Source organism: Megalobrama amblycephala, linkage group LG15, assembly GCF_018812025.1.
Source record: "Megalobrama amblycephala isolate DHTTF-2021 linkage group LG15, ASM1881202v1, whole genome shotgun sequence".
In the NCBI taxonomy this organism is placed as follows: Eukaryota; Metazoa; Chordata; class Actinopteri; order Cypriniformes; family Xenocyprididae; genus Megalobrama; species Megalobrama amblycephala.
In genome coordinates this window covers 26291849-26310271 of record NC_063058.1, presented here as the reverse complement: position 1 = coordinate 26310271, position 18423 = coordinate 26291849, and the positions used below count along the sequence as shown (strand labels likewise).

General features: G+C 36.4%; 1 protein-coding gene across 2 annotated transcripts; it reads left to right on the top strand.

The window, feature by feature from the left end:
- Positions 1-1349: 1349 nt before the first annotated feature.
- LOC125247791 (overexpressed in colon carcinoma 1 protein homolog) lies at positions 1350-16226 on the top strand. 2 transcript variants are annotated; one of them, XR_007180176.1, is made up of 6 exons: positions 1350-1588; positions 10479-10500; positions 11320-11363; positions 11500-11535; positions 11660-11739; positions 15280-16226. XR_007180176.1 is itself a non-coding variant. In XM_048159276.1 (5 exons), the coding sequence occupies exons 1-5, from the start codon at positions 1453-1455 to the stop codon at positions 15282-15284; spliced, it is 279 nt and encodes a 92-aa protein (XP_048015233.1). In that variant the 5' UTR covers positions 1374-1452; the 3' UTR covers positions 15285-16226. The 2 variants fall into 2 exon arrangements, 1 of the variants encoding a protein (XP_048015233.1); XM_048159276.1 differs by lacking the exon at positions 11320-11363 and having other exon boundaries at positions 1374-1588.
- The last annotated feature ends 2197 nt before the right edge of the window (positions 16227-18423 follow it).

The window sequence follows — 18423 nt, the reverse complement described above, 5'->3', positions numbered from 1 at the left end:
TTATTAATTTTAATAATATTTTTCTCATTATTTACTTGCTTTTGCCATTTTATTTATTTATTTTGTTAAAAATACTTTTACATTCTGACCTGTAAAGCTGTTTCCAGTATTTATTGCTACAAACATGCTTGTATTCTTAATAATTAATAATAATGAATAATTATAATAATTATAATGTAATTATATTAATTATAATTGTTAATTATTTAAATTAAATGTAATCAAGTCTTTTAATTAATTTATCACATTTTAATAATAAGTATTTTTATTAGCCTATTATTTATTGCTTTTTACTAGGCTATTTTATTTATTTTGTTAGAATATTTCACATTTTGACCAGTGAATTGTTTTAATTTTTTAATTAATTATAAATATAAACAGCCTAATTTATATTAAATATAATTAATTCCCTTGATTAATTGTATTACATTATTGCTTCTTTTTTTTGTGTCCTATTTTGATTTCATTAAATGTTTTTTTAAAATAATTATTTATACATTATAAATGTAAATTATTTTTGCAAAAGTGTCTTGATACGTTTTATTACATTTTTATTGATTTTATTATTTATTGATTTTTTTATTTATTAATTTTAATAATATTTTTCTCATTATTTACTTGCTTTTGCCATTTTATTTATTTTGTTAAAAATACTTTTACATTCTGACCTGTAAAGCTGTTTCCAGTATTTACTGCTACAAACATGCTTGTATTAATAATAATTAATAATTATAATGTAATTATATTAGTTATAATTGTTAATTATTTAAATTAAATGTAATCAAGTTTTTTAATTAATTTATCACATTGTATTTATTCATTTTAATAAAAAGTATTTTTATTAGCCTAGTAATTATTGCTTTTTACTAGGCTATTTTATTTATTTTGTTAGAATATTTCACATTCTGACCAGTGAATTGTTTTAATTTTTAATTATAAACATAAATAATTGATATTAAATATAATTAAGTCCCTTGATTAATTGCATTACTTTATTGCTTGCTTTTTTTGTTTGTTTTTATCTTTCCTATTTTGATTTCGTTAAAATGTTAATTATTTTTTATAAACTGAAATTTAAATAATTTTTTACAAATGTCTCTTGATACATTTGATCACATTTTTTATTGATTGTATTATTTATATATTTATTTTTATATTTTTCTCATTATTTACTTGCTTTTACTTTTGCTATTTTATTTATTTATTTTGTTAAAACATTCTGTTTTCTGTACATTCTGACCTGCAGAGCTGTTTTTACTGCTCCAAACATGCTTGTTTGGACGGAGTTCCTGCAAACTCAGTAATTTAATTTATCTTAGTAAAACTAGAGGCTGGCCACACCCCCTTCTGTTTCCACAGCAACCCTGTCAGGGTGGAGGAGAGGAGCGAATCATGTGAGGCTCGGGCATCTCTCTCTCTCTCTCTCTCTCTCTCTCTCTTTCTCACAGCAGAATGATCGAGGGTGCGTTCAAGGGAGCTCGTGCATCACATCAGAGTCGTCCTTCACTCATCCGTCCTCCAAAGCAGACGCGGAAAGCTGCCAAAATGGGCTGTGGAAATTCCTCCGCCACCAGCACGACAGCAGGAGGTGAGTGTGTGTGTGTGTGTGTGTGTGTGTGTGTGTGTGTGTGTGACTCACGTACACGCGCGCTGCCTTTTATCAATGGACGTGTCGTGTTGTGGATTCTAGCGCGCGCGTGTGCCATCGGATGTTTGATTAAACACTTGATTTCTGGAGGTTAAAGTGCGCGTATACCTGCAGGGGGCCTCGTGTCCTCGGTTATTAGCCGGCGGACAGATGTGGAGGAATGTTCCTTTAGTCTGAGAGAGGTGAAGGATGGAGATTTCGTCCCTCACGTCTAATATGTATTCAGGTCAGACCTGTGCTTATAGACTTAATGAAGAAAGCGTGTGTGAGCGATCTCTTCAGCATCTCAAACGGTTCTCTCAGACGGCAGTGCTTCTCAAAAGAAGCAGATTCTGCTTATTTTCTTCTCTAGAGGTTTAGAAGAGATCTCAAACTGTGCTTAAATTTGACTTAAAAGTCAGAGATCTCAGTATGAACTCAAATATTTGCCATCCAAATGATCTGAGCCTTATGTTACACTAAAATAAAGGTTCTTTATTGGAACCTTTCATGGAATCTTTCAAATGCACAAAAAGGGTTCTTTAGAGTATTAAAATGTTCTTCACACTAAGAAAAAATGATTCTTTTAAGAACTGTTCATTGAAAGGTTCTTTTGGGAACCAAAAAGCATCACTGCAGGGGGGAAAAAAACCCTTTGTACTCTTACCGTTTGTGTCTTTTTATTTCTCAGTTTTAGGAGAAACAACATTCATATTTAACTGAAACATACCTGAGAATACTATTATGTGTCCTGAGCTATGAAATTTGAGCAATAAATGTTATATGAATAAGCCTGGACATTGAAAATCTGATACAAGAACAGCTGGAGATGATTCAGCTGTCACCCCTGAAGAAGCCAGCGAATGAATTTAAATGTGCAGAGAATTTCAATTCAAAACGCTTCACGGGTAATCAGCATTTCACATTGAAATGCAGACTGGATCCAAGAAGAGTATAACAGTTATGTTTTATTATTCCTGTTGGGGGTAACACATTACAAGTAACTAGAGTTTTGTAATCAGATTACTTTTTCCAAGTAACTAGTCAAGTAACACATTACTTTTAAGTTACTTTTTCACATGTATTGACCGACAGCTCTCCTGTCCTCATGTTGAGAGAAATAAAAGTTGTGTGCGCTGTGTGAACATGATGGTTATTGTAGTCCTGGACTAAATGTGAACATGCATTTACTCATCGCACTTGCACGAAAACATTCAGTATTCCTTAAAATGAATAAAAACAATCTCAGAATTGTATGCAAACCTGTAATAATTAAAGGGTTAGTTCACCCAAAAATGATTTATTACTTACCCTCATGCCGTTCCACACCCGCAAGACCTTCATTAATCTTCGGAACACAAATTAAGATATTTTAGTTGAAATACGATGGCTCCGTGAGGCCTCCATAGGGAGCAATGGACACTTCCTCTCTCAAGATCCATAAAGGTACTAAAAACATATTTAAATCAGTTCAATATTAATATTATAAAGCGACGAGAATATTTTTGGTGCGCCAAAAAAAACAAAATAATGACTTATTTAGTGATGGCCGATTTCAAAACACTGCTTCAGGAAGCTTCGGAGCACAAATGAATCAGCGGTTCGGAGCCCCAAAGTCACGTGATTTCAGCCGTTTGGCAGTTTGACACACGATCCGAATCATGATTCGATACGCCGATTCATTATCCTCCGATGCTTCCTGAAGCAGTGTTTTGAAATCGGCCATCACTAAATAAGTCATTATTTTGTTTTTTTGGCGCACAAAAATATTCTTGTCGCTTTATAATATTAATATTGAACCACTGTACTCACATGAACTGATTTAAATATGTTTTTAGTACCTTTATGGATCTTGAGAGAGGAAATGTCATTGCTGGCTATGGAGGCCTCACGGAGCCATCGGATTTCAACTAAAATATCTTAATTTGTATTCCGAAGATTAATGAAGGTCTTACAGGTGTGGAACGGCATGAGGCTGAGTAATAAATGACAATATTTTCATTTTTGGGTCTACTAACTCTTTAACTATATTAAATTAAATAAATATACTTTATGTATTTAATCTCACTTTATTAAGTAATAACGCAATATTGTAATACATTACTTTTAAAAGTAACTTTCCCCAACTTGGCGTTTGGTTTCCCTTTCTGCCTGCTTGAGTTCCCTAGTTAGTTTCCCTGGTTGCTAATTAGTTCCCACATCTGTTCCAAGCCCTGTGTTTCCTTAGTTCCTTTGTCCAGTATCGTCAATGTTAATGTTGTTGTGTTTACATTATCTCCTGAGCGTTCTGGTATGGATTTTTTGTTTTTGTTCCCTACTCCTTTTGTTCTGTGCTTCATTACAACCAACCGTGACAAAGAGAGCCAAAGAAAATGAGCTTTGGTTAAAAATAGCATTAGCCTTGCATGTCCTGACAGAGAAAATGATGAATGATTGACAGGTGAGATGTCAAAGTGGTGACATCCATTAGAGAATAGAGCCTCAAAAAAAGGTTCTTTAGATTTTTAAATGGTTCTTCACACTAAGGAAAAAATGGTTCTTTTAAGAACTGTTTTCACTGTTCTTTTAGGAACCCAAAATGTTTTTTCTATGGCATCACTGTGAAAATCCCTTTATTTTGAAGAGTCTTGTGAAAACAGACTTTGGTATCTTGGACTCTTTTTCTCAGGAGAAACATCTGAGTAACTGAAGAGTTAATCAAAAGCACAATTTCTTCTCGTTGTTCTCTAGAAGAAACAACTGAGCCAGTAAAGAGATCTCATTTGCGATGCCTTCGAGGAGTAAGATGTCAAGATGGATGGTTGTTTCTCGGCCCAGTAAAACTGACCTGGTTTCTTAGCTTGGTTTCCTGAGGACAAGAAAACACTCAGAGAAGAGTCTTTGATGAAACAGTTTTCCGGTTATGCATTAGTCTAAAATAGATGACTGAATCCTCCAAAAAACGAGGATAAACACACTTTAATGATTCAAACTCCTCAGTTGATTCTGTCAAACGACAGCTAAGCATGTGTGAGAGAGAGCGAAAAGCGAGATCTCATGAGAACCTACTGTAGCTTCTGTCTTGAAGGGTGAATTAGGAGTCACTGTACAAATGAACGTTTGTAACCAAAGAATTGAACTGCAGACTGAATAAAACTGCTGGAAACATCACTCTTGTGACCACTAAAATCAATACAGGCATAGAAAGGACCGAATCAGATGAAAAAAAAAAAAGAGTCAATGTCATTCTTCTTCTGTGTGCTTTATGTGTACAAACACAGTGGGAATTTGTTCTCTAAAGAGGCCAGAGTCAACTTTTTTTTTTTTTTTTTTTTTTTTTTTTCTAAGTCCGCTTATGAAGTTACTCAAGGTTTCTTTCACTAAAGAAAAGTCTAAGTAAAAGATTATGATTCTCTGCTCCATGTTACTCAGTTCAAGAGTCTTTATAATACATCAAACCCTCTGATGCATGAATTATTAAATCATAAAGCTACACACACACATTTTGTTTTATTTAAAAAATATTAAAAAAAAAGTGTGTGTGTGTGTGTATATATATATATATATATATATATATAAGGGTTATTAAAATGTATCATATAGAAATAAGGTATTATTAAACTAAAACTGAAAAAAATTATATGTCACAATGATATATATTTTTTACATATCATTTAATTATAAATTATATACATATAATCATTAAAATATAATCATTCCCCTAATATAATGTAGGGCTGTCAATCGATTAAAAATTTTAATCTAATTAATTACATACTCTGTGATTAATTAATCTAAATTAATTGCATACATAATTTTTGCTGTGAAAGTATTAAATATTTCAATTCAAATGAATCAATGCAGGGTTTTTCCTGGGTCAAAAATGGTCTTTGGTGGTGACAGACATGGTCATTCACACAAACAGTAAAAAGTGCCCTACCCACGTGATCTGTGAGCCCGATACTGACAATAAAGTACCCGTCACTCTCACTGTAATTCTTTCTTGCCATCTTTGAAAAAAAAAAAAAAGAGAAGATGCTTTTTTGCTAAACCTGAAAATTATTAAAAAGTAGCATTTAGAAGTTATATTAACTAATAATATAATTTTCTACCATATACAATTGAATGCACCTAGCTAACAACAGCTTGCTTTGTTCTGGTTTCACCTCACTCCAGTCTAAACTAACTGATTTTATAGGTAGGCCTAATTTACTACACATTGTCATTTAAATAACCTGAAAATATTGTGGATTATTAAGGCTAATTTTACTAACCACTCTTGCTAAATGGGGTAAGCACACTTATGTTCTCATTTCAGAGTTGTTCGAGTAAATGATTCATTATAGACCGTGTGGACAGATCAGTTCTTGTCATGATTCATTAAAATGAATCTGTTCAAATTAGTCATTTGGTCGCGAATTGGACATTAGCGGACGTTGACGCGTTGCGTGCGAATCGCGACTGTTATTAGGACATCGCAAAAGATTTGTCAACACAGAAAACACTTCACCACTGGATAGGATTTTCTTTTTGTTTACTGAAAGTGTGGTTTATGTCAGCTGCACGTGCAGGGCGCCTGTCAGAGAAGATGAGGTGACGTTCTTTTGAGCACTAGTCACGCCCAGCGGTTATTCAGGAAAAACATTCTCCGAATGCGCCTCGTGAAACATGGATTCGGTCTTACGAACTTTTAGCATCGTGTCAGTTGATTTACATTATTATGTGTGAGGTAGAGAGAGTGCAAAGACGGTGCTTACTTTCTCGCGCGCACGAGGGAGGAGCTCTGCTCGTTCTGTCCGTCAGCGCAGCAGTCGTCTCCCTCCTTCATTTTACAGTCGAATGGTGGCTAGAATGGCTCCAGGTTCAAAGGTCAATACGGAATGGATTAATCTGCATTTTTTTTACGCGTTATTTTTTCTCAGATTAATTAATCGAAATTAACGCGTTATTTTGAAAGCCCAAATATAATGTATTATAGTTGTAACTAGAATTTTAGATTCAATACTTTGTTGAAGCACATTTGGCACCAATTACAGTCTCAAGTCTTTTTGAATATGATGATACAAGCTCTGCACACATTTTTTTGGGCAGTTCTTCTTTGCAGGACCTCTCAAGCTCCATCAGGTTGGATGGGGAGTGTCGGTACAAAGCCATTTTCAGATCTCTCCAGAGATATTCAAGTCTGGGCTCCAGCTGGGCCTCTCAAGGACATTCACAGAGTTGTCCCCTAGCCACTCCTTTGTTATCTTGGCTGTGTGCTTAGGGTCGTTGTCCTGTTGGAAGATGAACCTTCACCCCAATCTGAGGTCAGAGCGCTCTGGAGCAAGTTTTCATCAAGGATGTCTCTGTCCATTGCTGCATTCATCTTCCCCTCGATCCTGACAAGTCTCCCAGTTCCTGCCGCTGAAAAACATCCCCACAGCATGATGCTGCCACCACCATGCTTCACTGTATTGGCCAGGTGATGAGCGGTGCCTGGTTTCCTCCAGACATGACGCTTGCTATTCAGGCCAAAGAGTTCAATCTTTGTTTCATCAGACTAGAGAATTTTGTTTCTCATGGTCTGAGAGTCCTCCAGGCGGGCTGTCATGTGCCTTTAACTGGCTTTCGTCTGGCCACTCTACCATACAGGCCTGATTGGTGGAGTGCTGCAGAGATGGTTGTTCTTCAGGAAGGTTCTTCTCTCTCCACAGAGAAACACTGGAGCTCTGTCAGAGTGACCATCGGGATCTTGGTCACCTCCCTGACTAAGGCCCTTCTTCCCTGATTGCTCAGTTTGGCCGAGAAGAATCATTATAGGGTATTGTTTGTAGAATTTTGAGGAAAATAATGAATTGAATCCCTTTTGGAATAAGGCTGTAACATATCAAAATGTGGAAAAAGTGAAGCGCCGGGAATACTTTCTGGATGCACTGTATGCATGCATACATACAGACAGACAAATAGCTTGTTTCTAATTCTGTTCAGGGTGGTTTCTAGGCGGTTGCTATGGTGTTCTGGATGGTTGCTAGGCGGTTGCCAGGTGTTAACTTAAATATACTGTATAAATGTAATGTATTTAATCTGTCCATTGATATAGACAACAGTATAGATGGCAAAAAGTATGAAAAACAGAATCCACACACCAAACAAATTCGAAGTTCAAGGTCTCTTGAAAAATATTTTACTGAAGTTTCACATAGAAGGTGACAACAAAATACCAAAGTGCACTAATAAATATGTGACAAGTAAACAAAGAGCAAAAAGTGCTAAAGTTTGAACATTAGTCAACAACATTTATACATGTCAAGGCACCAGATCAGCTGGATAATTAATTGATTATACAATGACTGATTAATTGATAATTACGACCCACATTGGTGTAGTCTTAGGGTAAGTTTACACGATAACGATATACTAAAAACAGAAAAGTCCTCCCTTTGCATTTTTCGTGTACAGACGACAATGTTGTCAAAACGATCCCCGTTCACACAAATCCACAAAAACGACTTAAAACGCTGTATTCTGCTGCCAGGCCAGTAGTTGGCGATGTCACTTTGTAAAGAAACACTACGCAACACGTAATACGCATGCTCATGACGTCACTGTTTTTGTAGTTACACAGAGACGATAACCAGCGGTGGAAATGCAGCTTTAATCCATCTCTTTCAACCACTTCTGTCCTGATTTCTTCGAGGGGAGGGTCTATGGGTGGGTGAATGTATGGGCTTTTTCTTATCTTTCAACCTAATGGACAAAATAAGCTTGCGCAATTTACATATAAACGCACAGAGACGACGGAAAAACATACGGAGAGCAGCAGCTTCCGTTTCTGCTCTGACAGCAGCAAGAGCGGCCGAACACCATGAGTGTGTTTTAGAAATCAGGAATGATGAGAGAACATTGTGCTTGGTACATTTTTCTTCTTCAAACCAAACTTGGGTCTTGGGCCGACAAAGTTTAAATCCCATTTTGCTAGCACGCGTCTCATAATGTTTAAGCATTAGGTCAGTAGGTGGAGAGTAGACGACTTTTGTGGCTGTTCGAACACTACGAAAGCAATCTGGTCGAATGCATTTTCAACTACCTTTGGAAGTGGTCGAAAGTGGACAAACTCAAAACTTTTTAGACCCCGTTTATACTTGTATCTAGCGTCATCCACTTGTGATCCAATCCAACCAAAACACTTCTTAAAGGGTTAGTTCACCCAAAAATGAAAATAATGTCATTTATTACTCACCCTCATGTCGTTCTACACCTGTAAGACCTTCATTCATCTTCAGAACACAAATTAAGATATTTTTGATTAAATCTGATGGCTCAGCGAGGCCTCCATAGCCAGCAATGGTACTTTCTCTCTCAAAATCCATAAAGCTACTAAAAACATATTTAAATCAGTTCATGTGAGTACAGTGGTTCTTACGGAAGAGGATTAGGGCCAAGCAATAATAAAAAAATAAAACCATCTCGAGATTAAAGTTGTTAAATTTTGAGAAAAAACTCGTTAAATTTCAAGAAAAAAGTCGAGATAAAATGTTGAGAATAAACTCGTTAAATTACGAGAAAAAACTCGTTAAATTTCAAGAAAAAAGTCGAGATAAAATGTTGAGAATAAACTCATTAAATTACGAGAAAAAAACTTGTTAAATTTCGAGATAAAAGTCGAAATAAAATGTTGAGAATAAACTCGTTAAATTACGAGAAAAAACTCGTTAAATTTCAAGAAAAAAGTTGAGATAAAATGTTGACAATAAACTCGTTAAATTACGAGAAAAAAAGTCGAGATAAAATGTTGAGAATAAAGTAATTAAATTACGAGAAAAGTCGTTCAATTATTAGAACAAATTCGTAATTTAACGAATTTGTTCTCGTAATTTAACGACTTTTTTCTCATAATTTAATGAGTTTATTCTCAACATTTTATCTCGACTTTTTTCTTGTAATTTAACGACTTTTTTCTTGAAATTTAACAACTTTAATCTTGAGATGGTTTTATTTTTTTATTATTGCTTGGCCCTAATCCTCTTCCGTAGGTTCTACCTTAATATTATAAAGCGATGAGAATATTTTTTAAATTAAACAAAATAATTACTTTTTAACAATATCTAGTGATGGGCGATTTCATATCACTGCTTCTTGAAGCTTCGGAGCTTAACGAATCAAATCAGTGGATCGGAGCGCCAAAGTCACATGATTTCAGCAGTTTGATACACGATCTGAATCACTGATTCGACTCAAAAGATTCATAATGCTCTGAAGCAGTGTTTTGAAATCGGCCATCACTAGACTTTTTTTGGCACACAAAAAATATTCTCGTCACTTTTTAATATTAAGGTAGAACCACTGAACTCACATGAACTGAATTAAATATATATTTAGTGCCTTTAGTAGATCCTTTATGGATCTTGAGAGAGGAAGTACCATTGCTGTCTATGCAGGCCTCGCTAAGACATCGGATTTTATTAAAAATATCTTAATTTGTGTTCTGTAGATGAACGAAGGTCTTACGGGTGTGGGACAACATCAGGGTGAGTAATAAATGACAGAATTTTCATTTTTGGGTGAACTAACCCTTTAATACCAGGTGGAAACAGGGCCTGTGTGATGTTCAGCTTTTCTGTTCTGTGTTAATGATGTCCGCCCTTGATTGACAGCAGGGCTTGTGTGATTAGTGCATTATGTAACACTGAGTTGAAGCTGAAGGTGCAGAGACCTCAACGGCCCTCCAGTTTAAGGCCTGTTGACCTCTTGTCTGAGGATACAACTATTAATTAAAAGTATATATATATATATAATTTCACTTATATTTATGTAGGACTATGAAAAAAATGTTTTTTCTTGCTTTAATATTGACTTAAAAACTTTTTATTAAAAACTTCTCTGTCTTTTACAGGTCCAGAAGCTGCTAAGGATGTGTGAGTAATTTAATTTATGATATATCCAAACATACCATATTCATGAATCTGAGCCGCAGAATGAATGTCACGACCACTAACGTCCCCCACTGACCCGACAGAAATGAATAAACTGCGAATACGGAGCGCTGAGCTGAATTCATTAGCACAACTGGTACAGAACAGCTCAACACAGCATATACACACAGATGTATTTCACAGAATCCAGGGGGAGAATCACTCGGCCTGTTCCAGCTAACCGTTCAGCAGCTTTTGTGGTGCACATGGGCCCCTGAGGGTCCGAACTCATGCTAACCAATCAACAATCATTACCCATCCCCCCCAATGCCCGACACCTCACAGTTTACTGTCAAAGACAGCAGACGGCAACTGTGGCATCAGTGGAAAAACGCCCGAGCGTGTTTAGACAGCAGATTTCTGTTATGACATCAGCGTGTGACTTCTTTTTGAAGTGCTTTTAGCATTTGACATCTATAAAAAGATAGAGGAGTTCAATAAATGCTCACCGTGTGAAATATTTAACGATTTTCCACTCTCAGCGCAAGCCGAAACGAATATGCTGTCGCTTACTGAGTGAAACCATTTAGCTTCAGATTAGATTTCATAAGTATAATCCTATTTAAAATCTCCATAGTGAAATTAGAGAAATTATTTTGTGCCCTTATATAACTGCCCCTCCTTCTTGCAGCTGCATCCAAAATCGCATACTTCCCTACTACATAGTAGGTGAAAAACAGTATGTCAGAAAGCATTGTGAAAATTGAATGTGCATTGAAATCTATTGAACAGGCTTTACAAAATATACCTTGCTCTTACTAGAGTCCATCAACAGGGTCTTGAGATGAAAACTGCTTCTGATTGTGGTATGAAGTGTTTTGATGACTGATCTTTTTGAGCAGAGAGGACATTGACATAGTAAAATACGATAAAGTACATGCATGTATTGATATCTGATGTGTCAATCACAGAGATGGCTTCATCTTTATTCTCTTGATGCAGGACAGAAGAACCTTCACCAGATGATGAGAAACGAAGGTTAGACAGTCTTTTGAAAACATGATAATGTATACAAAACCTCTGCTAGTATGAAAACATCAATATGAGGCTGAATCAGGACAATAGTAATGGATGATTTGAAATCTAAATGTGTGTTGTGCAGGAACTATGGAGGAGTGTATGTAGGCCTTCCTGCGGATCTGACCACAGTAGCTGCCAGCCAGTCAAAATCCACACGTAAAGGTGAGGAGGACATTAAAGCCACTTCCAGTGACTGGACCAAACTTTTGCTTCTGCTGTAATTAGTTGCTGTAATGTTGAATGTGTATTCTTCAATATAAACTTATATACTTATATGTATTAGAATGCCCATAGAACCGCTTTCAGGAAAGTTATGAAATTTGGCACACTGATAAAGGACAGTACAAACTTTAAATATAACAAATTTGGTGTCTCTAGATCAAACTCTCTAGCGCCACCACTTGTTCAAAGTTTCTGATTCCTTGGCTCAATACGATTCGATTGCACTCTATGACGTCATTTTCCGTCATGAAAATTTTCCCTCCAAAAAACTACTTTTTAGACAGTTGCTCCAATTTTCAAAATCAGAACATCTTCAGACTATGCTGGCAAAAAGCTATCAAAAGCTTTTTGATAAACCCAACCATTCTCGATAACACAGAAACAAATTCGAAGAAGAGCATGCCATATTGGACGCAAGGCTATATCTATGCAACGCTTTCGCTTATTCAGACCAAACTTGGTACATGTCATTACAAGCATGATCTGAGGCTACATGCTGCGTTTTGGCACAGTGCCACCTACTGGTCCGGAGATAGAAAAAATGGCTATTTTTGCTTATAACTTCCGAACGGTTTGCCAAATCTTCACAGTACTTTAGACGCAGACAACAATGGGTCTGGGGGAAAAAAGTTCCTGGGACAAATATGCATTAGGGGAGAGTATCTTTTGCACTGTTCAAACACATTTAACCACATGAGCGTCTACACTATGAAAGCAATCCGATCGAATGTGGTTTCGACTATCTCTGGAAGTGGTCGAAAGTGGACAGGCCCAAAATGTTTTACACCCTGTTTACACCTGTATTATAAAATTATAAAACTGGTCTTGTTAGATTCAGGGCAGCATGCTGAATTGAATGATATCCAATTTTACATATCAGCCATTTTGGGTGTCAGCCATTTTGCATTTTGTAGCAAAATGCTGTATTTTTTGAACGCATTAACATATCATTACAAAACTGTGTATGGGTCATCAGCACAATGCCCTGAAGGAGCCTGAGAAGTTTCAAGACAGTGTCACCTAGTGGTGAAATCAAATATTCATATGCTCACAACTTTTGTAGTTGACTTATTTTCATGGGATCCTTGCCGAGTCCAACAATACCTAACATGCTAGGTTTCGCCTTATGGTTTGTGCAACGTTGCGATTTAGCATTAAAACAACATTCACAAATATCTTTGAAACTGTTAGTCCGATCGAAACAAAACCACTGTAGGAAATTACAGCCCAAATGTGGCAAAAAAATGCAATCAAAGTCATGCATGGGTAATTTTTTATGTACTCATACATATACATGACTATAACTCCTAAACGAAATGAGATATTTTCACCAAATTTGATACTTATTTATGGGCACACTCTGAGGACACATAAAAAAAGTGGTGAGATTGCGCCTGTTGGTGGTGTTAAAACTAAACAAAATATTAAAGGTGCCCTTGATTCAAAAATTGAATTTACCTCAGCATAGATAAATAACCAGAGTTCAGTACATGGAAACGACATACAGTGAGTCTCAAACTCCACTGTTTCCTCCTTTTTATATAAATCTTATTTGTTTAAAAGACCTCAGAAGAACAGGCGAATCTCAACATAACACCGACTGTTACGTAACAGTCGGGATCATTAATATGTACGCCCCCAATATTTGCATATGCCAGCCCATATTCCCAACATTATGAAAGGCATTAGACAAGGGCAGCCAGTATTAACGTCTGGATGTGCACAGCTGAATCAACAGACTAGGTAAGCAAGCAAGGACAATAGTGAAAAATGGCAGATGGAGCAATAATAACTGACATGATTCATGATAACATGATATTTTTAGTGATATTTGTAAATTGTCTTTCTAAATGTTTCATTAGCATGTTTTGCCAATGTACTGTTAAATGTTAGTTACCATCGTTTATTACTGTATTCACGGAGACAAGAGCCGTCACTATTTTCATTTTTAAACACTTGCAGTCTGTATAATGCATAAACACAACTTCATTCTTTATAAATCTCTCCAACAGTGTAGCATTAGCCGTTAGCCACGGAGCATAGCCTCAAACTCATTCAGAATCAATGTAAACATCAAAATAAACTCTGTACTTACGCGATTAGACATGCTGCATGACGAACACTTTGTAAAGATCCATTTTGAGGGTTATATTAGCTGTTTGAACTTTTTTTATGTTGTTTAAGGCAAGTGCGAGCTCTTGGGGTGTGGAGCACGAGATTTAAAGGGCCACACACCCTGAATCGGCTCATTTCTAATTATGCCCCAAAATAGGCAGTTAAAAAAATTAATTAAAAAAAATCTATGGGGTATTTTGAGCTGAAACTTCACAGACACATTCAGGGGACACCTTAGACTTATATTACATCTTTTAAAAAAAGTTCTAGGGCACCTTTAAATTGCCACTGACTATAATAAAAGTACAGAGTATATAGCCATTTTTTTATTTAAATAATTTTAAGTCACTGAATCAACCTCATAAATCAACTAGTTGATTGTCAGACTAGCTGACTACATGACCATCGTGAACTATCTCTATAAAGTATCCTGCCATATAAAAGCAGACTTCTGAAGCCTTTATTTGATGAATAGAGAGCAATTTAAATAATTTCACTGAAAAGACATGTTTCTCTATAATGCATCTGGCATTTTGCAGCCATATACATTAACAGACAACAGAATATAACTAATGTTACCTTTTAGGCTATAATGCATGTTTGAAAAAAAAAAAAAAAAAAACATGATGAAAGACCTCACGACAGCACAGTCGTGATGAAGGGCTATAATGGCTGGACTGATTACCCATAATAACCCTGTGTAAAAGGAGGCAGCTTATGAGAGGAGCAGACTGCGGTATTACATTTAGATTACGCAGCACACATTACCGCACGGCTCCAGAGAGACTTTACATTACTGCTTAAAACCAAGTTTAATGTTTATCTGGAGAACAGGCCCTCGACGTGTCTGTAAACTCAAATTAGAGCATTATTTAGTGTTATTAAAGGGATAGTTCAAGCAAAAAAAATGTCTGTTAATATTATTTCTGATGATCAACATGTCTAAAAAAGGCAAAAAAGTTCCAGGATGGTTACAAACCTAAAGAAAGTCATCAAGAGCAGTGCATGCTATTCTATCGCTCACCACATTGGTAATTGATACCCTAATATTCTGTGGTAATCAAGATAGAATGTTGCTGAATGTCAGTCTGTGCTTTTGTGAACAGCAGGTGCCGGTCGTGCCGGTTCTCTGAACAGAGCTTGAAAAGAGTCCCGACTGCAAAAAGTGTGTATATGTGTGTGTGTGCATTCATGACCCATCACCTTCTCTTTAATAACTTGGTTAAAGCTGTCCAGAGAAGACAGCATGCACACTTTAGTGCACGAGTTTCCCAATTAGTGGTATCTGTTGAAGCTCAAACGAAATTTAATTGTCAGATCGCTCATGCTGTGATATATACTAACAGCTTTTTCCTTTTTTGGCAGACTGACAGCAGATCACATGAAACTACAAAGCCAAGGCCTCTTTAGCTCCGCAGACACTGATTTACAATGGATATTAAGATAATATTCGAGAATCGAGCCGTTTTTGGAACTGAAAGCAGAGCCGCTTCGGAATGACATCACCGTGACATCATACTGGCTGGCGTACAGAAGGGTTCTGTTTGGAACACTGAGCATTATTGTGACTCTGAATGTAGACACTGTTGCCATGGTAACCGCCGACCCCCTGACCTCACATCCTGGTATTTTGGAGTCACCACGGCAGGGCATTACCAGACCCGATCTACTGTATGTCTCTGCAATAACAGACTTTTCTGAAGCTATTCCTTCAGCTGTTTCTTAGACGCATTAATTAGAAAAAAGGATGCGGAAATAAGGGTGGTGCGGGTCCTACTCGACCTGCTCCGAACGGGACTTGAACCGGCATCTCAGGCATGGGAGTCCAGGGGAGTGAGGTTTACACGCACAGCTCTTACTAGCTTGCCTCTGTTACACTCGCCCCCATCCGGGTCACGGCACCGACGGTACTCGACCCGCTCCGATCGGGATTCGAACTGGCGTCTCCAGCATGGGAAGCGGATGCACTAACAAGGACGCTAAAGACCGCTTACTAGCTTGCTTCCGTTACATTTTACATATGTAAGCACGAAAAAATAACAACTTAGTCAAAATGTTTAGCACTAACATGACTAGAGCTGTTGACATGACTACTAAATGGAAATAATGACATTAATATATACTGTAGTTTTCTTATACACTTTGATAGTCACATCACTATTACAATTAACACCATTCATAACATTTACTAATCAAAGAGTTCTTATATTTATTCTATTTCAGGTTATTGACCTGTGATTGTACCAATTTTTTTGTGACTGATGTGAATTCTGTATAAGAAATTAAAAAATATGAGATTTTAAGAAACTGAATTGGTGTCTGCATCTGGAAAAATAGTTTGTTTGCATCTACATTCTTAAAAATAAAGGTGCCAAGACAAACTAAAACAGGAGTTTTCACAGGGATGCGTTAGAATTATTTGGGCTTCCCAAAGAGCTTTCCATTGACTCTTATTTTTAAGAGTGTAAATAGAAATATTTTTGGCTGTATACATGGGCTACACTACCGTTCAAATGTTTGAGGTCAGAAAGATTTTATTAAGACTTTTATTCAGCAAGGATGCATTAAATTAAACAAATTAAAAGATTAGTTTACTTCAGAATTAAATTTTCCTGATAATTTACTCACCCCCATGTCATCCAAGATGTTCATGTCTTTCTTTCTTCAGTCGAAAAGAAATGAAGGTTTTTGAGGAAAACATTCCAGGATTATTCTCCATATAGTGGACTTCAATGGGTTGAAGGTCCAAATTGCAGCTTTAAAGGGCTCTACACAATCCCAGCTGAGGAATAAGGGTCTTATCTAGCGAAACGATCAGTCATTTTCTAAAAATATATAAATTTCTATACTTTTTAACCACAAATGCTCGTCTTGCAATGCTCTGCGATGCACATTACGTATTCAGGTTGGAAAGGTTTCTCCTCCAACTTCAAAATTGTCCAACATCGTTGTTTTTACAACGTCTTTGCATGTTTGTTTGTGGTTAAAAAGTATATAATTTTTTTTTTTTGGAAAGTGACTGATCTTTTTCACTAGATAAGACCCTTATTCCTCATCTGGGATCATGTAGAGCCCTTTGAAGCTGCACTGAAACTGAAATTTGGACCTTCAAACTGCTGATCCCCATTGAAGTCCAGAAATCCTGGAATGTTTTCCTCAAAAGCCTTAATTTCTTTTCTACTGAAGAAAGAAAGGCATGAACATCTTGGATGAAATGGAAGCGAGTAAATTATCAGGAAATTTTAATTTTGAAGTGAACTAATCCTTTTAAGCAAATAGATAATTCAAAAGAACAGCATTCATAAATTTAAAAAAAAAAAAAATTTATATTATTTAAATTACTAATATTATAAAAAATTCTTTTATATATATATATAAGCAGCACAACTGTTGGTCCAGCACATCCCACAGATGCTCAATTGGATTGAGATCTGGGGAATTTGGAGGCCATTTACTATGTAAATCTTGTAAAACTATAAACCGTACCCACCCAAAACTTTGGTTGTCTGGAGATTAAAAGTTTTTGATGTTTCATTGGTTCTTCGTTCTTCAAAACACTAGTCCAGCACATGAGGGTTTACTAAAGAACTAAACTAAAAAGGTTTTAGTGGATGTTAAAATGGCATTAGGCTGTAAAACCCTTTTGTTTCTAACTTGAATGTTTATTTTAGAAGTAAAAATTACAAACAGACATTACTAAAGAGACACTCAAGGAAAACCACTCACACTTATGAATTCTGTACCAACCCCCATTTAATTCTATGAAAACGAGTCCTTGCAGAACATCACACAATGACAGGGATGTCATTTATCATATGACCGCTGCTCAAAAGAACCTTGGCAACAAATGCTATTTGTTTTCAGCTTTATACATGGAATTATTTACCTCAGTGGAAAAACCTTGGACTTAGAAAAAGTAATACACACCACTCAGAAAGACGCATGATTTGAAGAATCATGTTATAGAACAAAGTTCAAAGCTTCTTGAACAAGAAAAAAAGTTAAAACGATGTTGTCCATTGGGAATTGATTGGATGGTTGTGGTTTGCAATTGGTTGATCTCATGCGAGTGACAGTTTGCCATTTATTTTTAGATTACTCTCCTTCCTGATCGTACTTGCAGATTTAAAGATGTAAATGTCGACGAGCTTCAGATTTGTAGTGTGCTCGGCTTTACGTGATCAGACGCACACTCTCAATCTCATTACCCACTCTGCAGCTGTCTGCCTGTTAGTCATCAGCTGTAATTGTTCTCTTCAGATCTGCATCGCAGATCTGTGACTCCGATACCATTGGTGACAGATGTGCTGCATGCTGAAAACACATAAATATCCTGTGGAGACACATGTGGGGAACAATAAGTTGCTAAAACAAAACAGGGAGAAAGTCATTTGAAGGACCACTGAGGGTTCCACTAGTCACAGAGCCTGGGACAATATCCCAACTAGCAAGTGAGGAAAGCCTGCTGTTACTTACACAGCCACTAGATGTCACCATAACACAGTAAAA